At 43.0% G+C, this 24,114-nt stretch overlaps 2 protein-coding genes across 11 annotated transcripts in view; both read left to right on the top strand.

The window, feature by feature from the left end:
* The window catches only part of si:ch211-200p22.4 (phosphatidylinositol-binding clathrin assembly protein), a 118,461-nt gene extending 101,737 nt beyond the window's left edge, over positions 1–16,724 (top strand). For 7 of the 10 annotated variants that reach the window (XM_034164293.1, XM_034164299.1, XM_034164297.1 and 4 more), the window contains 7 exons: positions 5,850–5,990; positions 7,896–7,926; positions 8,163–8,295; positions 9,201–9,224; positions 12,336–12,392; positions 12,515–12,631; positions 12,770–16,724. In XM_034164293.1, the coding sequence (XP_034020184.1) occupies positions 5,850–5,990; positions 7,896–7,926; positions 8,163–8,295; positions 9,201–9,224; positions 12,336–12,392; positions 12,515–12,631; positions 12,770–12,784 (518 nt within the window). In that variant the 3' untranslated portion in view covers positions 12,785–16,724. Of the gene's footprint in view, positions 1–5,849; positions 5,991–7,895; positions 7,927–8,162; positions 8,296–9,200; positions 9,225–12,335; positions 12,393–12,514; positions 12,656–12,769 lie in introns of those variants that run through there. The other 3 variants (XM_034164298.1, XM_034164296.1, XM_034164295.1) reach the window with 2 other exon arrangements.
* Positions 16,725–17,184: 460 nt separating this feature from the next.
* Positions 17,185–23,692, top strand: zgc:92429 (uncharacterized protein LOC445063 homolog). The gene is made up of 11 exons (XM_034164302.1): positions 17,185–17,406; positions 17,543–17,592; positions 17,665–17,721; positions 21,982–22,133; positions 22,204–22,307; positions 22,387–22,439; positions 22,560–22,630; positions 22,706–22,808; positions 22,913–23,032; positions 23,112–23,174; positions 23,257–23,692. Exons 1-11 carry the CDS (start codon positions 17,343–17,345, stop codon positions 23,680–23,682), a joined length of 1,263 nt encoding a protein of 420 aa, XP_034020193.1. The 5' UTR covers positions 17,185–17,342; the 3' UTR covers positions 23,683–23,692.
* Positions 23,693–24,114: the final 422 nt, after the last annotated feature.

Here is a 24,114-nt window from a genome sequence, read left to right as displayed (position 1 = left end):
GATTCCTGGCATTTTCTTAGCTGGTTTAATGTTGCCAGTTTTGTCCGTGCTGGTCAGTTGTCTGGATTAATCAAGTGTGTCGCTGGCGGTGGCTCACGAGAGGCACTTCTGCCGTTGACATTGACATGGCGTGTGTTGTACAGATGGCAGAGAAAGGTGATGATGCTCAGAATGAAAATGGTGTCACCATCTCAAAATTTACAAAAAATGAAAATCATAGAAATAATTTGCTTAAGTCACATGTGTGTTTACATTTTCAGTAGAAGATAAACAACAATGCAGTATATCAGCCCCTTGATATTGACAGTTTCCCATGATGCTCTGAGCAGAGGTGGAAGTCATGAATCAGCAAGTCTCAAGTCATAATGACCACCAGTTGTTTGACTTGACTTGGGACTTGCAGATTGGTGACGTGAGAATGACTTGACTTGGGACTTACTCCCACCTCTGGCTCTGAGTATCCTGACCCATCTCGAGGTGGCGTATCATATGATAACCTAGGCTGATAACCGAACCCGAGCTGACGGCTGATTAAGATCAAACACTTCTTGATAATTTTATTATATTTTTAAATACTATTTCAGTATTTTCATTGCTGTTTCTTCCTCACAGTGTTGGCATGCGTCCGTTTGACACTCGGAGCCTTCCTCTGCCTTATAGATGGAAATTCTCCTCGTTATGCACGTTCAGGAAGCGCTCGTGGTGAAAATGCGCCGCCTAGTTTGATCTCTACTGTGTTACTGACTTCTCACTATTAATAGCGTTCGACTTAAAGCCGTCACACTTACTGATGCTCCATCTGCACGACCAGCCAGCATCTTGTGAAGATCTGACTGATGTGCATTTGCGTGTAGCCGCTCCGCCGTATGTATTTGTGAGTGTCTGTGTTTGTCTTAGATTTGTTAGTGTGTATGTGTGCGGCTGTCTCTTCACACTTCGTCTGTCATTTTGTTCCGTCCCATCTGTTGTTTGCTGTTGTTCACACCATCTCTCTCGCTCTTTCTCCTCCCGCAATCCATTTATTTCATCTCTCGCGCCGTTGTCGTCTCCCTGCTGCACATCACAAAGCAAGACTCACCCAGGCGATGCCCATCCATCTGCTCATCATTTCCTCTTCTCTCACCCATCTCAGAAGGACCACTTATAGTCTCTTCATTCTGCTTCCTTTACTCTCTTCTGTACATCAGTGTTCTCCTCTTTCACCTCTGCCTGGTCCAGTTTTCAGTGGAGGAGCGACCGTTTTTATCTCCTCCTCCTTGTTTTCAGGTGTTTGTTTTATCTCGCTGTTCTGGGCATCGTTTCTTTTACAGGTTTACAGTTGTTTTGCAAACTCCATGTCACTGCTCTCGTTAAAGGGAATCAGATTTGTGCGGCTCCATTGTAGCGAGGACTGAGGTGTCGCAATCTCAAGGCCTCGGAGATGACTTAGGGTCCCGTTAAATATGTTCACATCAGTACCCCTTTTCTTCTTTTTCTTATGTAGTATTTGTAGTTGTACTTCCAATAGTTTAGAAAATTCTTCCACATTTTGCTCTTTTCCTGGTTTCTTTGAGCTTCTTTACAACCTCCTCTTTCTCGCTGATGATGTACATGATCCACATTAATTCCCTGCTTTATTGTTGCTTTTTTGATTCTTAGTAATCCAGATGTCTTTACTGATGACATGATGCAGTTTTTAGTGTTTTTAAGTGTTTTTAGTGAAAATAATCGAAAATGCTGACACAAGGAGATAAATTGGTGAATTGACGGAAGTGAGCAAAACTCTTTTGATCCACTTCATTCACTTTCTTTCTCTCCCTCTTTCCGTCTCCGTGTGCAGGTGGTCTTTTTCCCATGTGCTAAGCTCGCAGGAAAGGTTTTGTGAATCTCTTGTGTCAGCACCGCTGTCACACCGACACACAGTTCCTAACTAAATATTATTCCAGCCTCTTTTTTTTTTTTCTCCCTGCACTGTTTTCTCTCTTTCTCCTGTGAGTTTTGCTCCAGCAGACATTTTTTTGTCGACTGCAGCTGTCTCTACTTCACAACACGCTCGGCCTGGTTTAGCTTTTATTCAGCCTTTTTCTTTTCGTCTTTCTTGTCTTCAATTTATTTGTCGTTGAATCTTTGCACACTGTTGCCATGTATGGATTTGTTTCTTTATATACGTCAGCTTATTTTGCATGCATTCACACCTCCAGGTTTGTTATGTAAGAGAAATGATCCACCGTTAGCTAACTGCTGGCATGGGAAGATGGTCAAATGTTGAGATATTGTTATTACTTTAGATGAACTACCAATATTTACACTGTGGTACAATTCAGTCTGTCCTTGGACAAGACACTTCCTCTGCGTCGGTGTCCCAGTCCACCCAGCTGTAAATGGGTTCTGACCTTGGTTGAGGAAGTAACCTGTGGTGGGCCTGTGTCCCATCTGGGAGGAGTCGGAGGCTCTGGTCTGCTTCACACTTCACTATCCAAAGCACCAGTGGACTTTCTTGTCTCCTCACAACCCTACAGAAAGGATTATGTATGAATTTAGTCCTAAAAGGAAAACTAACGGGTTGATGAGGAATGATTTGTACAGAAATGTGCTAAAATGTTTGCTTTCATTTCCAAAGTTTGGGTCTGGTGACCTTCCAAGGCCACTACTGCTTATTTACAAGTAAGCAATAAAAAAAGGTCCGCCATTGATGAACACCCCGTCACACTTTGACAATTTAGCCAGCGTACGCCAACTGTATTAAAAATGCTGGCGTATGCCGAATAAGTTATGGGTACATTTTGTATAAGTTAAGAGCACGCTGATGTATGGTGAGTGTGTCGTAAAATTTTGGGCACGCACAATATTTTGGACGTATGTCTCATACGTCCTGCATACAAGGAACACAAGTTGTAGGTAAGTTATATGATTGTTGACTAGGGATGTGAATCTTACAACAACTCACGATTCAATTCGATTCAGATTCTTGGTGTGATGATTTGATTCAGAATTGATTTTCGATTGAAAGAACTCTGAGAAATAGTTATAGTACTTAAAAAATGTTCAAGTTTAAGAAAATGCAGCTTTACAAGGTTAATCAAGAGATTATAAAGATGTAAATTTACTTATCTGCTTTGCTCGTTCAGAGTTGGCTGGCAGTTTAGTGAAGTGGAGTGTGCACTGGTCAGTAGTCAGCAGAGACCACTGCTCCGCTTCTTTTAGCTCCGGGTGACGGCGTAGCATGTGGACTTGCAGATTTGAAGTGTTTCTGAAGTACTTTCATTTTGCAGATTTTGCACATTGCATAAGTCATGTCAAGCTCCTTCTTATGCAGCAAATAATAAAATCCAAAATGCGCCCAAACATTTGCCTTCAGCAAAGATGGTGCTGGCTGAATTAGCTCTTCATCTGCTAAGCTGCAGCTCATGAATGTTTGAAGTACGCCAGATCCTCCCTTTGCAGGGACGCTGTAGTACAGAGGCCGTTGCCTGACAAACAGTACACGCAGTGATTAAGCAAGAAAATTTTTAAAAAATGCTTTTTAAAAATTGATTCTTGGACATTTTGGATCGATTCAGAATCTTAATAAGAATCGCGATTTGGACGTGAATCGATTCCCCCCCCGGCACCCCAATTCTTTACACACATTTCTTGTAAGTTACTCATAAGTCAAAATACGGCCATTGATGCTGTGTATTGATTGGCTGAACAACTGAAAGCTGCAGTTCTCATGCGAACAGTGTAGGCTGTTTCAAAGATTAAAACCATTCACACATGGAGTAAATATAAAGTTTTAATCTTACCTGTTCGTTTCAGTCTGATTCATCATCACAGCCTGATGAAAACTTATTCACATAAAGTGCCCTGACTTTGGATAACAAAGTCTGAAAATACTTAGTTCCTTGTTGTGGCTGAAGAAATGTAGTGTTTTAAAGCAAATCCCTGGATGGTTTGTCTCTCAGCCTGAACCAGAGGATGCTGGTGCTTTGTGCCACCTGCCATGATACAGGAACCAGATGAGCAACCAGTTGTCAGATTACTTGGCCTCTTAAAATAATGATACATAATAAGTGCTCCATAAATAAATCCCCTGAAATTACAGCAGCATTTTGTCTTCATTGTTAAACATCCTGCAGTAAAAGACCGTATTAGTGTGCAAATAGTTTGGAACGTTTCGCAGTGCATCCAGAAAGTTTTCACAGAGGTTCTATTTTGCCAACATTTTATGTTAGTCTTATTCCAGAATGGAGTAAATTCATTTTTTCCTTAAAAATTTTACTCACAGCACCCCATAATAACAAAATGAAAAACGTTTTTTGCTTTTACATGTTTGCTAAAGTCTTAAAAATAAAAAAGAAATCACTTGTACATAAGTATTCACACCCTTTGCTCAATACTTTGTTGATGCATGCTTGGCAGCAATTACAGCCTCACGTCTTCTTGGATATGATGCCACAAGCTTGGTGCACCTATCTTTTGGCAGTTTTGTCCATTCCTCTTTGCAGCACCTCTCAAGCTCCATCAGGTTGGATGGGGAGCGTCGGTGCACAGCTATTTTCAGATCGCTCCACAGTTGTTCAGTTGTATTCAGGTCTGGGCTCTGGCTGGGCCACTCAAGGACATTCACTGAGTTGTCCTGAAGCCACTGAGATCTTGGCTGTGTGCTTTGGGCCATTGGCCCAAACTTGTGTGAAGCACCTTGAGGCAGCTTTTGTTTTGAACCGTCACCCCAGTCTGAGGTCAAGAGCGCTCTGGAGCAGGTTTTACTAAGGAGTGGCTTCTGTCTGGCCACTACAGGCTCTTCTCCCCTGATCACTTACTTTAAATGAGTGGTCATCTCTAGGAAGAGTCCTGGTGGATCCAAACTTCTTCCATTACAGATGATGGAGGCCACTGTGCTCATTGAGACCTTCAAAGCAGCAGAAATATTTCTATACCCTTCCCCAAATTTGCGTGTCCAGGCAATCCCGTCTCAGAGGTCTGCAGACAATTCCTTTGACTTCATGCTTGGTTTGTGCTCTGTCAACTGTGGGACCTTATATGTAGACAGGTGTGTCTCTTTCCAAATCGTGTCCTATCAACTCAATTTTCAGCAGGTGGACTCCAATTAAGCTGTAGAAACATCTCAAGGATGATCAGTGGAAACAGGATGTGCCTGAACTTTTTTTCACATTGTTGTTATGGAGTATTGTGTGTAGAATTATGAGGACTAAATGAATTTCATCCATTATGGAATAAGGCTGTAACATAAAAAAAAAATGTAGAAAAAGTAAAGCGCTGTAAATACTTTCTGGATGCACTGTAGTCGTACAAATGAGTGGGGGGGGGCTGTTGAGTGTGCATGTGACAGTTAGGAATAGGTAAAGCGATCCAGCAGAATGAGCTGCTGAGTCACTGAGTCTGAGTTCAGGTGAGGGAAAAAGGTCTGTAGTTTGTTTTAAAGCAGAATCTCTTTGTACGAATCTTAAAAATAATAAAAATAAAACAAAGTCCAATGAGAATTCAATAAGCTGACACTGCAGTATTTTGGGAGCAAAACCGTAAAGCCGGGCTTTTGTTGAACTGGATGATGTTTACCTGGATGTTTTTAAAAGATTGAGGGGAAAATGTTCTGACTCGTTAGATACAGAATTAATTGTATATTTCAGATGGAACAGCTTTGAATATCATTTGTTTGTGAGGATTTTGATCCTGTTAATCTGATATTTTTTAATTTTTTAGCTTTTTTCCTCTGCACCTGTCGTCTGAGCGCAGTTGATGCTTGTCTGTTTGAAGTGTGGCGTTTGGGTGCACTAACCTCTTCCTGCACAGCGTTTTAACATTCTTTAGACATTGTTCTCTGGCTGGCTGTTTTTAAACCCGTGTGGATGTTTTATTTCTTCCTTCAGGTTTTGATGTTCTCGGAGATCTGTTGAAGCCGACAGTTCCCACACACGCTGCACCTCCTCCTCCTCATCAAATAGCCATCCACCCTGGAGGGAAGCTGCTTGCCAACGACCTCGACTCCTCTCTGGCCAACCTCGTGGGCAGTGAGTGTCCACGCATGTGTGAATGTGTCACTGTATGTGATATTCACAGCGTGTAAACATGATATAATCTGCTTCCCCCCGTATTTACTTATAAAACTCAGAAGGTGTTTCCCAGAAGCCACGGTGTCAGAGTCTGAATTTGGGTCTCGGTTGTAGAATTTGATTTTCAGTGCTCTACCAACTTTTACATTTTAAGGGAGGAATGGCGCCCCCACAGGCCGTCAGTCAAATCTGTCAGGATGCTGATTGTAGGATGTTTTCACGTACTGGGCTCCACTGGAGGTGATGTGGCTCCAATCACAGTGACAGCGTACATGACAAAATGTGTTACTGTGGCTCTGTCTGGCCAGATCCGTCTCCACTGACACTGCAGAACATCACCCCCCAAATCTGATGATAGTCCCATAATGGACCAGGAACTTTGGCACAATATGGGACTTCACTGTGGCCAGATCTGGAGATCTGGACCACAATGTACATTCTAATTAACTGGTGTTTGCCATCGGAATCGAGGGATTTCATGTGGATGTGATGGGTGAAATGCTTGTGCAGGTGACATTTCAAAGTGCACATTGATATGAGTATCAGTACATATTTCTAAATAACTACAAGGGTTAATGTTTAATCAGCATTCTCATTAATTCACATTATAGATGTAACATGACTGATAGAAGTTTAAAATTCATGTCATGCTACAGTGGAATTCTTGCTGTTGCATTTTACAAAGAAGACACAAAACCTTTTATAGAAAATAACTGAGTGTTGACAGCTCCTTTTTTCTCAATGAAAAAATATTGCGTATACGGCACAATTGGAGAACCCTTTTACTACTGGAAGGCAGCTTTCAAAGATTAGAGTCTGACAGAGTGTGACAGTATATATGAGTTATGTTGTTTGAATTGTTCATCCAAGCCTCCTTTTCTGAATGTTGTAACACAACTGACTGAAAAAATACTGCAAATTTGAGGCGTAGAAAGGTATATTTTACCTACTGGAAGGCTGTCTTAGGCCATGTCCATTGCTGTAAGTGTTACCTTGTGAGCTCACGGAGTCCCCCATGGTTCCATGCTTGTAACTAGTACATTTAATTTGAAGATTTCAAACATAAAATATTGATTTCTTGGTAAATATTGATTTCTTTGTCAAGTTAGATAACCCTAACCCAAGTGACTGTCTCAAGAAGACACAAATTGTTGGTCCAGATTCCTTGTTTTGGCAGAACGGCCGTCAAACCAACTTTAGACCATTAGACCCCCAAATCAGGAATTTTTTCTCTTTTTTTTTTTACAAGTATTTTATTACTGTGTGTGATCAGAGACACTTTTTGTTGTCATCTGCCACCTATGAGGGATTTTTAAATTTTACTTATTTTAACTTGAAAATTAGCTTTGTAACATGAACGTAACGTGATTAGTTTGTCATGACAACAGAAGTAGTATAGATTTTATTCATTTGTAAAATTTATGTTTGTAATTATTATTGTAGTTGTGTGTTTATGTATTTTGTACTTTGATTGTTTGGGAATCAGAAATTAGATTTTGTTCCAGTTGAAGATGAAAGGAAAAATATCAACTGCAATTTTTCCCAAATATGTGTGGTGCCTAAAACTTTTGCACATTACTGTGTATATATAGAACTAGTTTTAAGATTATTTTTTTTTTTTTGCTTTGCCAAAGCCAATTTTGTTAATATTAATGTGGAATGAAATGTAGATTTTTTGTTGTTGTTGTTCCCCTTCCCCATTTTTTGTACCTCTTAGAGTTTATTTATTTTTTTAGTCTTCTCTTAATGTTAAATTTGATGGCTGGAAAATCAAACACTGAGTAGTTATCTTTAAGTACTGTAGTAACTCATTATCTTTAGAGAAGAAGCGTTGAGTTGTTTTTGGTTTCTTTCCTTTTACAGACCTGCAGTTTGGAGGAACACCAGCAAAGAAGTAAGTTTGTGATGATTCACTCTGAAAACAAATACACCTCCTACCCTTTCGGCGCAATCACACATATGTAGTCAAATTGATTAAATAATCACCATCTGCCTCACGGGGAAATTAAAAAGAAAGCAGGGAGGGGGGTATAAATCAACAAGTCCACAGAGCAACCAAACGGTTTTCCTCTGAGATGTGATTGTGGTGTTTGAGGTGGAGCAGGTGGCAGTGTGCTGGTTTCTCTGCAGGCCAGAGATGTTGTGGAGCCAGCCTGGAGAGAAGAAGCTGACGGGGGGACAGAACTGGCAGAATAAGACCATGTCCACCACACAGTGGGGCCCTGCCCCCATGGCCCCGCAGCCCATACCGCTACCACATGTGGTAAGGATACGGCAGCACGCACACGTGCAGACTGTGAATTTAGTACCACAGGATCCATCACAGAGTCTACAAGCCTTTAATAGAAGATAAGCATACGTAAAGATGCACTTCCTATTTATTGTCGTTTTCCTGATAAATACAAGAAATAATTTATGTTTAAATCCAAAAAGTTGGAAGCGTCACATGTAGCTTAATGAAACCTGCAGATGAACAATTACAGGTTGTGGCGGTGATGATCCTGTTGGTGTGCATGGGAATGTTCTTCCTCCTCTGGAATTACTTCCACATGTGTGCACGTTGGCTTGGTGTGGGTGCCCGTGCATGCTCTGTGTGCAGGTCTCGGTTTCGGCAGCCTCTGATTGCCGTCCGGACGACTGGGCTGCAATTTCTGGCTGATGAAGACAAACTGTCACTAACCCTTCTCTCTCTCTCTCTCTCTCTCTCTCTCGTTTTCTCTCTCTCTCTCTCTCCCTGTAATATCATCATTTCTTCTTTGATTCTCATGTGCCTTTCCTCTTTCTCCTGCTGACACGCTGTAATCTGTCCTTCCTCTCCCGCCTGAATTTCTTCTGTCTGTTTTGCCTTGTCATCCACTTATCTTCCTTCCCTTCTTTGCTTGTGTTCCTTTTCAATCTCATCTGTGTTTTGCGTCGTCATCAATTTGTCCTGCTTTTCCTGCACTGACTTTGACGTCTGCCCTCACATATTGCGAGCTTTGCTTCTTTTTCTCCACCATTTAACTTCCTTTGTTTTTCTCTCCTCTTTACCTCGTTTTTCTCTGACCCTCATTTTTTCTTTTTCATGTGCTCATCTTCTTGCTTTCTCCATCTACTCCTCCATATGTCTGTAACTTTCTTTGTCTCCCTCTTTGTCTCTTTTACCTCTCTTACTGCGTCCTGATGCAGAATGGAATGTTCTATACTAGCTATGTAAGTACTTACCCTCGTTTACAAGCTGCTCAGTAATGTGACGTATGTTCTTCCAACCTACCACAGATGATCTTAATGTTCACGTCACTTTCATTTTTAAACATTGAGTTTCTGTAGTCAAACAGACCTTGAGTGATCGTTCAGTATTTGCCATCTGTTCAGTAATAAATGTTATAATTGCTGATCCTAATTTAACTTCTGATAATAGCACCAAACCTTTTAGGTTTAAGAGGTGGTGAAAAGATGCCATGACATCTTCATACGATTCCTTTGCCACTGTAAGCAGATATTGCTTTAGTTTGGCAGACTGGTATCAACCCAGCAGATGGGGAGAAAGGTGTCAGGCTGGTCTCCCGGACTGCAGAAGCTACACTGCTCTCTGTGCCAGGGAAGGTACTTAACAAAGGTAATTCTGAACAAAGTTCATTGCTGCTCAGCAACCAGCACAATCTCAGCCACGTCCTAGCTCTGCCAGCACTGATTAAATGCAAGCAGTGCTTCTTTGCAGCCTGTGCTTATTTTTGCTGAAGCGTTTCATTAATTTGTTAGGATGCTTGCTGGCTCTTCAAGACATTGTTTTTTTTAATCATCATTGGCTGATACATTGGTGGTGTGCAGAGTGCAGGTAGAATCTCTGACTTCTTCCCTGGCATTCTTCAGGGATGTGTTCTGGGTCCTGCCCTTTTTAATGCTTCCATGGACTGTTTGGTGACGTGGGCACCTTTGTGGATGATGAAAGGTTGACTGATCTTATGATTCCAGCATTTGATACCATGAGGAATCTGTCTGGATTGGTGATTGTCCTGGTTCAAAAACAGGCTGCAGACTTTCAGTGACTTCCTGGACTCTGTTGTTAGCAGTGTACCTGTACATGTGAAAGTGTTGAACTTGTAGAGAAAGGCTTTGACAATGAGAAGAGCTTGAGGTCACTGGAAAAGGTGTTTGGTGATGCCAGTGCCTTTACAGGAGACGTCTTCAAGGTCCTGGTACTTCTAGTGTTTCAGGATGGGACTTGGTCTGTAATCAGTAACTGGATGTCTTTGAAAGAGACTTTGATGAAGTGTTGCTTCTCAATTGTGAGGAAACGTCATCTGTGACATTATGTCCATGTGGTGCGTTTCTGTGAGCATGATTCAGGTACCTGAGTACTGAGGACCCCGACAACTGGAAAAGGCCAAGGACATGCCCATGTTTCAACCAGTTTGTGGCAGATTGGTGGTTACTTTTGACAGGTGATGGACAACCACATAATGGACAAAGGCAATGTGGTGGAAGCCACATGCGGGAGTTAAACTTTTGATTATCCAGAAAGTATGCCAGTAAAATATGAGTAATTTATTTCTTATTTTACTGTACCAAAAAGTCTTAATTTGTATTTTCAGCTTTTTTGTGTGTAATTCTTTGTGTTGAATGAGTTTAAATTGACTTGATGTTGAGGTGCAGCAAACTAATCTCTCAACGTAACGGTCGAATAGCATCTGTGTGCACAAAAATGTAGTTTATGTTCATGACGGTGTTACATGTACGGAGCTTCTAGAGGGGTTCAAAACTATTAATAGAAGTACTTGTATTAATGGAAGTCCTTGTTCCTGCCCTGAAGAGAACAAATCTGTTTTCTCTGAAAGCTAAATGAATGCACATTTCTCAGAAACTGTAACCAACAATCTCCATAAGGATAAATAAGTCAGAACAAGCACATGGTGGTGATGGGCAAGAAAGACATCACGGTTAGCGGCGCAGCCAATAAGTCGGCTGTCACGCCTGAGAAGTGAAACACTTTCATCTGAGATTGTTGCCAGAAGGCCGAGGTTGTAACAGTCTTCACCTTCAGTCTTCACAGTCTTCACCTTCTTAATGCAGCAGCCAGGAATCAAAGCTTTTCACTTATTTAACCTGCGTTAAACCGAGCGGGTCAGCTGGGGACGCAGCTTGTGAGGCTCCAAAATAATGAAGGTGACTTTGGAGGGAGAGACGGGATAACGGACAGAGAGAGAGAGAGAGAGAGAGAGAGAGAGAGAGAGAGAGAGAGAGAGAGAGAGAGAGAGACTGAAACAGCAACACGGGCAGAGCAGCACAACCACATCTTTACACTTTCCCCAAAGTTTTATTTTGAATCCTCAGTGTTTAAGAAACATTCAGGAAAAACTGCCATTTGTTCAAAGTGCTAATTAACGTGGCTCTAACAGGGGTGTAGTTTTATGTTAGCTTATTAAAACCTCCAACCCGCCGTTGTGTTTCTGTGATTAATATAATCCATCATTACATGTGAGGCTGCTGAGGTAATGAACGCCTCTGCCGCTTCGCTAATTATGGAGTTTTTATTTCTACATGCTGTTGTGAAGTCGTTGTCATCGTGGCGGCAATGAGACAAAACAAAGCTTTAAAACCTTTAGCTTTGTGCCGCTGTACAGACACGTTTGGAGAAACGCCACAGTTGGCGAATTTCTGAGGTCCTGAGTTCATTTACTTCATTTTGGAGTAACCAAACTTTCAGTTTGGATAATCTGTTGGTCGTCATGAGGAAAGTAAAAAAAAAACCACACAAGTAATTTATGTTTTGTGTGACCTCGCTGAGAAAACAATTCTTCTTGACATTTAAGATGCTCGTCTCTGCACAATCAGAAATTACTGCAGAGAAAACTGTGAAAGTGCGTGTGTTTTGAGGCTCCCTGGTGACATCACGCAGGATCACGGCCGCTCATTCCCACGAATGATCAATTTGTCAAGCACCCATCAGCGGTGGCAGCGATGATGCTGCTGCTGTGCGTCAGCTGTAAGGAGCAGCTTCTAATTGGCTGTCACGTTGAATTTGACGTGCGTTGGGCCACAGTGAATTTGATTTGTGAAGCGCAGAGGGCAGGGCTAAACGCTGCCCTATCAAATCACTGCTAATGATTTGTCCCTGTGGGAGTCAGAAGGACCTCTGCTGCACACTGCCTTCCCACTCCTGATGTGCACACAAGCCCTAAATATATTTAATGCCTGTGTGAGAGGAGAAACCACAGCGTTGCACCTGCTGTTGGCTCAGATGCTACTTGATGTTACCTTGCACTGAGCTGGTCCACACCACTTTGTGTGTTTGACCCGGGTGTGTTTTGTGGCTCCCTGCAGGCTCCGGCTCCCATGGCTTTCCCCATGACCACACCGCAAGTGCCTGTGTACGGAATGGTGGGTATGACACACACACACACACAGTCAATAAAACACAGTGTGTACGTACGTTTATATACGAGCGGTTTCATTGACATCTTTGTCGTTGTTTGTTTTTGTTCTTCTTTCTCTCCCCTCAGATCCCGCCGCAGATGGGTCAGATGGGCGGCGTACCAGTGATGGCTCCTCAGCCAGTCGTGTACAACCAGCCTGTTCTCAGACCCAGTAACCCCTTTGCACCGATGCCCGGAGCCCAGGTGACCCACCTAAAAATAATATGAACAAACAAACTGTGTTATATTCAAAGTTAGTGAAAGTATTGGATGTCTTACGTGTTCCCTAACCACACGTTACTCTCCTCTTTTTTTCTTCTTTCTCTTTTTGTGTCTGCTCAGATGCAGTTTATGTAATTACACAGAGGGGAGCAGCAGAGTGCCAAAAGCTACAAATAAACAGCAGAGGAAAACACACCAGGATGTTCAAATGACTCGCGGCTCAGAGATGGACAGACTGATACCACAAACAAACAGGTGGACGGAGGAGAGGATGGAGGGACGCGGTGAGGAAGACGCGGCTGGTCGTTGTCTGAAACATCGCGGGTGTGCAGCTTTTTTGTGTTTATGTGTGGAGTCTTGTGGATGGAGTTTCATCAGGGAGCAGAAAGAAGAGTCCACTAAGGAAATTCCGCCTACGGTTACTGTAGCTGGCTGTCTGCCGCGAGTTCCGCCGCTGCTGCAGAATTAGCTTTATTTCAAAATGGTGCTATTTTTGTCCTCTCTGGGTTACTGTCCACTGAAGCGAGGACTGCTCTGTTTTCAGCCTCTTTGTGTTGTTTCAGACAATGGACCAGTTGGAGCTCCGCCTCCTCTTCTCCATCCCTTCCCCCTGATTGGCTGTTTGTCTCCACAGCCGTACCATCTGGTGTCGTATTTTCAGTGTGTTAACTTGCTTGTCTTTACTCTGTTGGAATTTTTTTTTATGTTTTACATGTATATTTTTTCTTTGTCAGATTGTGTTTGTTGGTGTGTTTATTTGTTGTTGAGCTTTTTTAAGAAGAAATGTTTGTCCCTTATGCATTTTGTCATGGAGAGACGTGAGGGACTGTAGCTCTGTTAACGTGCTAACAAGAGGCACATTTATTGGCCTATTCCTGTACCTGTTGTAAATTTGTTGTTTGTGAACCAAAATCCTTAATTTTTAAAGAGTGGTTTTGTCAATGCCCAATTGCTAACCAGTCTAGTTCCCACCCTCCTCATCCTGCTGTGCAGCTGGCATGGCAACCATTGGGTGCAAGAATGTATACCGGTGGGTATGTTCTACATTTGTCACATGTCTATAGTGCTCCAGTGAATCTTCTTCCACCATTAGGTTTTTTTTCTTCACGATGACAGCAATGAAATGTTTCTCTGCCACTGAAAATAAAGTTGTTGCCAACCCCGAACAAATAAATGCACCTGTGCTGAGACGGGAAGGTGAACGCTAAGTGCAAACACCAGCTGTGTGAAGGCTGACAATCAAAAGTTTTGTTGTCTTTGCACAATATGAAATATACCATTCATCTGCCTCTGCACATAGCTTTGCATGCATGATGGCCCCTGTTGGTGGGGTTAGTGTCATGTCATAAACGGCAGTGTGCCTAAAACCCAGCCATGGTGAACTGAAAGCATGAGCAAGTCAGTTGATTGTCCAAAAAGCTGAAGAGTTCAGCTTTCTGCAGAAGCAGATGTTGGGTCTGTTTTAGAGCCGTACAGTTAACTCTGCATCAGTTTTTGCAGCTCTGCAGAGAAGTTACACCAGCATTAAGAAGGTGCATGAAGCTGGATCAGATGTAACCATTGAGCTGTTAAAATGAACAGTTTTTGTTTTAAGAGGAAGTACTGCGTGTAAAGTTGGTAACGATTTGAGGAGCCTCAAGTTGGAACCCAAGGGTAAGTGTTCTGCTCTGGTTTTGGGTTCCTAGAAACTGGGGGGGATCGGAGAGGTCATGGTCATTCCTCAGCCAAAGCATCTTGTAGCCATGGTTTGTGTGTACGTTTGTTACCACAGATGTGTGTTTTCCATTTTGCAGAATGCACATGCAAGAATTTTGCACTAACGTCAGGATCCTGCCGTAGTTGACCGCTGCCGGTTTGTACGGCACAATGGCATTAATCGAGAACAACTGATTAGAAAACTATAGAGTTTTACCACAACCAGTTTGTCTACGCTGTCAGGAACTTTGCTGGGAAACAAATTTCCGGCATCCAACTTGAAGCCTTTTTTTAGTCTAATCTCCAGCACGTATGTCCAAATCATCAGCGATAGTCCACTTGTATTATTCTGTTTATCACAAAGTGGTGACATTCACAGGGCTTCAGTATGTGTGTAGTTGGTCTATCTCTGGAATATTTTTTTTTTTATTCTGTTTTGTCACGGATTATGTGTAGATATGTAAAAGTAACATCCTGTCGCTGGTCCTTAGGTATTGCTGTTGGCGCTTGTTGTTGCGGTCTGGTGTTAGTTCTCGGCTCTGCTCATTGTGTCCCACGTGAATGATGTAGGTGACTTTCTGCAGTATAGGTTTCTTGCCGTGTTGAGTAACTAGCTTGATTATCTTTCTGTGTCTCTGTTAGCTTCTGGTGCAGTGTCGCACTCTGGCCTTTGTCGTTTGCTTTTCTGTGCTTGTCGCTGTTAATGTTGGTTCGCTGTCTCCTCTGTAATGTATTTGACTTTATTTCTCCCAGCAATCACCAGTATTAGACATTTTTGCCTGTTATGATGTCAGCAGCTTACAGACTGTGCTTTGACTGGATTTTGTATGTAGCAAGAAAAAAAAACAATTGTTTTTTTGTTGTTCTTCACATTACTGCTTTTCTGGAACAGTTAAACTGTATGTAGCCTAAAACGTCTTTAGCAGGTTTGGAAATGAACTTGAGTCAAATGCTAACAGATGTATGCATTGTGAGGAAGTTCTAAGCTTGTGTAGCGGTTAGCTCAGATGTCAGATGTTTTGGGTTTGAAAGTCACAGCAGTAATGCCTGGCCATAAGGAAATGTTTATTTACAGCTGCCAAATGTTGTCAGATGTACAAGTAGATTGTATTTTAAATAGTCTTCACATGATGAGGCAGCAGAAGCTAATGCTAACTTTGCCTTAGACATCCAAATAAAAACCTCAAACTATTTTCTTAATAGCTGTGTGGTTATTGGAACAAAAAAAAGAATCTGTAATTGTTTGTCCCTGTCCAGACAAAGACAGCTGCCTTACTGTCTATAAACTAGTAAGATGAGTCTGCACTTTAGAAAAACGTAAATCATCATAGTTACCGTCCCGCTTGAGGACAGAAATAGTGAAAAAAAGGTCAATATAATTACTTTTTGAGTAATTACTAAATTGGGGTTCATATATGCAGCCAGAAGCTAATGAATGCATCATGTTGTGTAGACGAATGCAACTTTTGTGTCCCTATGGAGCAGGTGTTAGTTTGTAGTTAATATTTGATACTGTGCGTTTACCCTGAATTGTGTTCTGCCTGGTTTCCTTTGTGTCGCTGTGAGCTAATTGATGAGGTTGCTATCTTGTGTCCTCCCCTTTGATCTTTGTTTATGATTATGATAACTTTGTATTTGCTGACTGATCGGGATCTTGTGGCTACATCACATCAGGAAGTGCTTCAGTGTCAAGAAACCTTGATGTCAAATTAAAATGTTTCTGTGCGATGATGAGATTTTTTTGTTGTTGTTGTTGTTTGTAATGAATCATCTTCAAGATGAGCTGGAGGGCAAAATGTACAAATTGGTTGAGTGGTCTGTGGGTCCATCGTTTCTTTGAACTTCCTGTCGTTTCCTTCCTGAAGCTGTCATGTGTGCTGCTTGCAGCTCTTAATGCCAAATTGTTATGCCATCTGTGGTTTGATGTGGGCATTATAGCCGTGGCAGTGCTGGAAATTGTGCACCATGTGGATGTTTTTTTATTTCTATGGGAAGAACCTTCTGATTGCTGCCTCACTTTTCTGTATATAAAGAATAAACACAGATCTTAATGACATAATCTCATTTTATTTACTCATTATTTTTTGTGAAAACTACAGCAGCGCAACAGGTATAATTACGATTTATTGTGGGGTGGGCGTGGCCAAACGAGGAGGCACCGTGAATTGATGCCAAATGTTTTCAGAGTGGATTACTAATCTGCCTCCTTTCTCAACTCTTTGTACATTGTTTTTCTATTTATTTAAAGCAGAAATATATGGATTGTATGGAGTTTGGGAATGAAAACAATGTTTGGCAATGAAAAACAAATTGCAGGCTTTTATCTTTGACAGCAGTATATTTGTTTATTCTGGGATGTTTGTTTCTTTTTGAAAGAAATTAAATAAATCATTTTTCATTCCTGAAAGTGTTTTCTTTTGTTTCCTGTGCTCATGATGTGGTAGAGTAATACAGGTTTGCATTCCTGGTAAGAAATCAGTCATTACTGCAGCATGAGTGAACATTGAACACTATCGCCATCTGCTGGCTCGGTCAGATATCTGGAATAATAATAGATGGTGTGGAATAATCAACAATACATGATGGAGAGAATCCAGCAGGAAACAAATTTGTAATGTAACAGTGATAAAAGAAGCACATGCATGTTTTTATTGGTACATGACAAAAATGCTGCCAGAAGTGTTTGAATTGTGCACCTTGTTGGACACTTTCATGTCATGACCTGTTACTCTGTCCAGAGCTTTGTAGAAGAATTTTGCTGCTGTCACTTGGATGTTTTCTTTTAAATGTATGTGAATGTAGTTGTATGTAAAATTGTGTCTAAGTGTAATGATGAAACATTTGTTCGTGTCCTTCCAGCAGCTTCCAGAGACGGGAATGTGAAACCCCCACACAGATAAGTGAAGGAGTGACAGCTGAAAACAGATGGAGGGTCTATTTTTGTCATTTGTCCAGCTCTGACTCGGGGAGACCAGACGAGTCCGGACACGTGGACGACATGTCTCTGCTGTGCTACAACAAAGGCTGTGGGCAAAAGTTCCACCCTGAAGACAACAATAATGGTAAGGAGCTCTCGGAAGACACCATGGATTCTATAGTGAGATACATGAGCAGCAACTTAGCAATTGAACACCACCTCAGGGCTGGACCACAGTCCAGAAATGGGGCACGCTGCTGACTGTGTTGTTTGTCCTCCAGATTCCTGTGTGTACCATCCAGGAGTTCCTATATTCCATGATGCTCTGAAGGTAAGGAGTTGGAGGTGTGCAGAAGCAGAATGTGGCCCCTTCAAGGTGATCAGGTTATTTTGCTGTCTGCAGGGTTGGTCATGCTGCAAGAAGAGGACCATGGACTTCTCTGAGTTTTTGTCCATTCAGGTAATAAAAGATGTAGTTTAATATATAGTACAGGTAGGATATGTGAACAGTCATGAGACAAAGAGTAACAGAAGTTGGACATGTTTGTCTTGTAACAGGCTCTCTGTAGGTTACACTTGGAAAAAGTTGTCTGTGGTTTCTTTGGTGAAATCTTGCTTCCTTCTCTTACTACAAAAGGCAAATGACCTTGTATATTCCAGAATAAAAGGGTAAGATTTGTGTTTCAGAGGGTTTTCTGGACAAGATCGAGGCAACTACATGGTGACATTGCAGCAGTTCTTGGTTGTGGATTTTAGGACAATGTTGACATGGATGTGCTGTGTTACAGTGGTCAATAAAAAGAAGTCTCGAATAATTTGTGACACTGATTGAAGAGAAGTTGCGTTGTAATAAATTAACCTCTGATAACATGAACAGTCTGAATGACTGGCTTCATAAAATCCATTGAGTCATTTTTTCCTCAATATCTCTCTCCAACAACTCCTCTACTTCCCTCTCTCTCTCTCCAACAACTCTACTTCTCTCTCTCTCTCCTACTCTACTTCTCTCTCTCTCTCTCTCCTACTCTACTTCTCTCTCTCTCCAACAACTCCTACTTCTCTCTCTCCAACAACTCCTCTACTTCCCTCTCTCTCTCTCTCCTACTCTACTTCTCTCTCTCTCCTACTCTACTTCTCTCTCTCTCCCTCTCCTACTCTTTCTCTCTCTCCAACAACTCCTACTTCTCTCTCTCCAACAACTCTCTACTTCCTCTCTCTCTCTCTCTACTCTTCTCTCTCTCCAACAATCCTACTTCCCTCTCTCCCAACAACTACTCTACTTCCCTCTCTCCAACAACTCCTACTTCTCTCTCTCCAACAACTACTTACTCTCTCTCCTACTCTCTCTCTCCACAACTCCTCCTTCCCTCTCTCTCTACTCTTCTCTCTCTTCTACTCTCTCTCTCTCTCTCTCCAACAACTCCTACTTCTCTCTCCAACAACTCCTCTACTTCCCTCTCTCTCTCTCTACTCTACTTCTCTCTCTCTCCTACTCTACTTCTCTCTCTCTCCAACAACTCCTACTTCCCTCTCTCTCCAACAACTACTCTACTTCCCTCTCTCTCCAACAACTCCTCTACTTCCCTCTCTCTCTCTCTCCTACTCTACTTCTCTCTCTCTCTCCTACTCTACTTCTCTCTCTCTCTCTCTCCTACTCTACTTCTCTCTCTCTCCAACAACTCCTACTTCTCTCTCTCCAACAACTCCTCTACTTCCCTCTCTCTCTCTCTCCTACTCTACTTCTCTCTCTCTCCTACTCTACTTCTCTCTCTCTCTCTCCTACTCTACTTCTCTCTCTCTCCAACAACTCCTACTTCTCTCTCTCCAACAACTCCTCTACTTCCCTCTCTCTCTCTCTCCTACTCTACTTCTCTCTCTCTCCAACAACTCCTACTTCCCTCTCTCTCCAACAACTACTCTACTTCCCTCTCTCTCCAACAACTCCTACTTCTCTCTCTCCAACAACTACTCTACTTCTCTCTCTCCTACTCTACTTCTCTCTCTCCAACAACTCCTCTACTTCCCTCTCTCTCTCTCTCCTACTCTACTTCTCTCTCTCTCCTACTCTACTTCTCTCTCTCTCTCTCTCCTACTCTACTTCTCTCTCTCTCCAACAACTCCTACTTCTCTCTCTCCAACAACTCCTCTACTTCCCTCTCTCTCTCTCTCCTACTCTACTTCTCTCTCTCTCCTACTCTACTTCTCTCTCTCTCCAACAACTCCTACTTCCCTCTCTCTCCAACAACTACTCTACTTCCCTCTCTCTCCAACAACTCCTACTTCTCTCTCTCCAACAACTCCTCTACTTCCCTCTCTCTCTCTCTCCTACTCTACTTCTCTCTCTCTCCAACAACTCCTACTTCTCTCTCTCTCTCTCCTACTCTACTTCTCTCTCTCCTACTCTACTTCCCTCTCTCTCTCTCTCCTACTCTACTTCTCTCTCTCTCCTACTCTACTTCCCTCTCTCTCTCCAACAACTCCTACTTCTCTCTCTCCAACAACTACTCTACTTCCCTCTCTCTCCAACAACTCCTCTACTTCCCTCTCTCTCTCTCCAACAACTCCTACTTCTCTCTCTCTCTCCAACAACTCCTACTTCTCTCTCTCTCTCCAACAACTCCTACTTCTCTCTCTCCAACAACTCTTCTACTTCTCTCTCTCTCCAACAACTCCTACTTCTCTCTCTCTCTCCAACAACTACTCTACTTCTCTCTCTCCAACAACTACTCTACTTCTCTCTCTCCTACTCTACTTCTCTCTCTCTCCAACAACTCCTACTTCTCTCTCTCTCTCCCAACTACTCTACTTCTCTCTCTCCTACTCTCTCTCTCCAACAACTCTTCTACTTCTCTCTCTCTCTCTCTCTCTCTCTCCAACAACTCCTCTACTTCTCTCTCCAACTCTACTTTCTCTCTCTCTCCACAACTACTCTACTTCTCTCTCTCCAACAACTCCTCTACTTCTCTCTCTCCAACAACTCCTACACCTCTCTCTCTCTCTCTCTCTCCAACACCTCCTACACCTCTCTCTCTCTCTCTCCAACAACTCCTACTCTACTTCTCTCTCTCTCCAACAACTACTCTACTCTCTCTCCAACAACTCCTACTTCTCTCTCCAACAACTACTCTACTTCTCTCTCTCTCCTACTCTACTTCTCTCTCTCTCCAACAACTCCTACTTCTCTCTCTCTCTCCAACAACTACTCTACTTCTCTCTCTCCTTCTCTCTCTCTCTCCAACAACTCCTCTACTTCTCTCTCTCCTTCTCTCTCTCTCTCCAACAACTACTCTACTTCTCTCTCTCCTACTCTACTTCTCTCTCTCTCTCCAACAACTACTCTACTTCTCTCTCTCCAACAACTCCTCTACTTCTCTCTCTCCAACAACTCCTACACCTCTCTCTCTCTCTCTCTCTCTCTCTCTCTCCAACAACTCCTACACCTCTCTCTCTCTCTCTCTCTCTCTCCAACAACTCCTACTCTACTTCTCTCTCTCTCTCCAACAACTACTCTACTTCTCTCTCTCCAACAACTCCTACTCTACTTCTCTCTCTCCAACAACTCCTCTACTTCTCTCTCTCCTACTCTACTTCTCTCTCTCTCTCCAACAACTCCTACTCTACTTCTCTCTCTCTCCAACAACTCCTACTCTACTTCTCTCTCTCTCTCCAACAACTACTCTACTTCCCTCTCTCCTACTCTACTTCTCTCTCTCTCTCTCTCCAACAACTCCTACACTTCCCTCTCTCTCTCTCCAACAACTTCTACTTCTCTCTCTCTCCTACTCTACTTCCCTCTCTCTCTCCAACAACTCCTCTACTTCTCTCTCTCTCCTACTCTACTTCCCTCTCTCTCTCTCCAACTCCTCTACTTCTCTCTCTCCTACTCTACTTCCCTCTCTCTCTCTCCAACAACTCCTACTCTACTTCCCTCTCTCTCTCTCCAACAACTCCTACTTCTCTCTCTCTCTCTCTCTCTCTCCCCAACAACTCCTACTTCTCTCTCTCCAACTCCTCCTCTACTTCCCTCTCTCTCCGACAACTCTACTTCTCTCTCTCTCTCTCTCTCTCTCTGACTCCTCCTCCTCTAACCCCTCCCCTCTGGTCTTCTTCACACTTTTCAGTAAGATGTCAGTTGTTTCTGGTTTTCGGCAGTATAACCCCTCACATTTATCTCTCCAGAAACTCGGGAGGGGCACACCCCCCTCCCGAGCCCACCCTCTCACCCATCAGGTAGCTCCAGATGCTTGTCCACAGTCACCAGGATTTGAACCAGCCGCCTTCTATTCTTCAGCGACCCTGAGCGGTTCTTTACCATGTGAGCCAAGCACCTCTTGCTGACAACTTGCTCTATGGGGACTTTTATCTTTTCCTTCTGTGTGACAAATTGAATTAAGGATAAATGTTGGAGGAAAGGTTGTCTTTGCGTGGTTGTTGAAGTGGCGCAGGCTGTTAGGAAGCTGCTCAATGACTCAGACCCCACATGTTCAAAGCTCGGTTGGACCAGATTTTTAGACTCAACTCACAAAATATTTACACTTTATATACAACATTGGGACTTGAACCCACAACCTTTGTATTGCCAGCTGATGTCTTTATCCCCTTTGAAATGTCATGCTGTAGTCTTTTAAGTGAAGGTATGACATTATCTCTGTGATGAAACCTAATTCGTTTCAGCTGCTTCCTCCTAACATCCCAGGTGTTGTATTTGGTCTGTGGGCAGGGCTGCACCTGTGGGCGCCATAGCAACCAGAAGCCCAATGAGCCTCTGAAGCCAGACGTGACGTCACACAAAGGCATCTCACAGCAAGATGGACCTGAGATCATCTATCAAGGACCCAAATCTGCTGAGAAACTACTCAAAGACAGACCCAGGTACAACCACTGCACCTGGTGCGCACCTGCACGTGCACACTCATGTCCACTCATGTGTGTTTGTGTGCAGTGCAGATGAAGCAAAAGCCAAACTGCCTCATCACATTTCAGCAACACTGGCTCAGGCTTTGGCAACCCTGAAGATCAGCACCATGGCTGAACAACAGAAGAAAGGTTGGCATGTGTTCACCACCACGGTGGGACTTATTTACATCACAGGTTTTAATTTGTTTTTGGCTCTTTCTACTTGCAGAAAGTCTCAACGTCATGGCTGGAACGCGCTGCAAGAACAGCGGATGCAAAACAGTGCGTGAGGAACAACTATTTCACTGCAGCCATGTAGACTGTAACAGCACCATCTACTGGCTGACACTCATAACACACTTTCATCTCTGGATTGTTGGTCACTTTCTCTGTGATCTTTAGTCCTATCAGGGACCAGAGACCGAGCGGGACGTCTGCACCCACCACCCTGGAGCTCCAGTGTTCCATGAAGGGTAAGAACCTGACAACTACTCACCAACGTTATAGTTTTGTTTTACAGTCTATTATTCTGTTGTAATTCCACTCAGGTATAAATACTGGAGTTGTTGCTGCATAAAGACCACAGACTTCAACGCTTTCCTGGAGCAGAGCGGCTGCACCACCGGAAAACACTGCTGGATCCCCAAACAGGTTCAAATCCAACTCTCACCAGTGTCACAGTTGTGGAGGCTGCCATCTGTTCACATCACCACCAGAAAAACCTCAGTTCTCACAAACACACTTTCTTTTTGCAGGACAAGAAGAGCGTGGCCTGCCGCTACGACTGGCACCAGACTGTGAATAACGTGGTCGTGACCATTTATGCCAAAAACGCTAATCCTGCTTTTTGCTGCATTGAGGCCAACCGGACTGTGGTGCGTTTCTTTCTCACACATTAAACACCACTTGTTTCCTTATAAAAGATGAGCGCTCACACTCCATTTGTCCTCACAGCTCTCCTGCCACCTACAGTTTGAAGATGATAAAGTTTTTAAGAAAGAATTTCACCTTTGGGGCGTGAGTACCAGATTCCACCAACCCAACCAGACCCTCTCTGATTACAGACACATGTGACACATTCAGTTTCCTTCCACTTCAGGTGGTCGACTTCACAAACAGTTTCATCAACATGCTCCCATCCAAAGTGGAGATCTCCCTCCGGAAGGCCGAGCAGGTGGCCTGGGGCAAACTGGAGGACCCTACATTCAGACCCAATCCAGAACCCTCAGACAAAGCTGTAGTCACAGGGAACACCGAGTCCTACCAGCCCGACTGGGACATAGACGACGATGACATCAGCGACTCTGACGAGGAATGGGCCGCTGACACAGGGCAAAATTGCACCCCAGGAGAGAAGGGACAACAGCAGAGTAAGACAAAGGAGGAGGAAGAAGAGACGCAAAAGTTAAGAAGGAAGGAAGTGCAAGAGGAAATGAAGCGGGCGATGGAGGAGACGAAGCGGGCGATGGAGGAGAGGATGAGGGCAGAGGAGGAAGGAGACGAGGACATGCCCGTCCTGGAGTAACTGCAAAAAATTAATACTAATAATAATCATGTCTCCTTGACACAACAGCAGATCCAACAAGTACAATAAAATGTTTTAAACACACACCTGGAAATCATTTTTCTTTACATTTTCATCAATGATCAAGTAAAAACTGAAAAACACTCCTTAATTCACACTGTACACAACACCAGTATCACACTGCCAATATTCCATTTAATCTCCAAACATTTTTGTGGACCTTGTCTTCAATACACACTGACCACAGCAATATACACACAGAGAACACCTTGTGAACGTACAGGCTCGGGCAACATCAGCGCGATGCCCAAAGTCTCTGGAACTCAAACCAAAAAACTGTTTCACAAACAGCAGCAGGTGGAATAAAGTCCAGTTTTCATTTTTGTTTTTTACATTTCTTTCACTTTGTTGTTCATTGTGAAAAAGAAAACA

The sequence above is a fragment of the Thalassophryne amazonica genome, chromosome 23 (genome assembly GCF_902500255.1).
Source record: "Thalassophryne amazonica chromosome 23, fThaAma1.1, whole genome shotgun sequence".
In the NCBI taxonomy this organism is placed as follows: domain Eukaryota; kingdom Metazoa; phylum Chordata; class Actinopteri; order Batrachoidiformes; family Batrachoididae; genus Thalassophryne; species Thalassophryne amazonica.
This window is presented reverse-complemented; position numbering and strand designations above follow the sequence as displayed.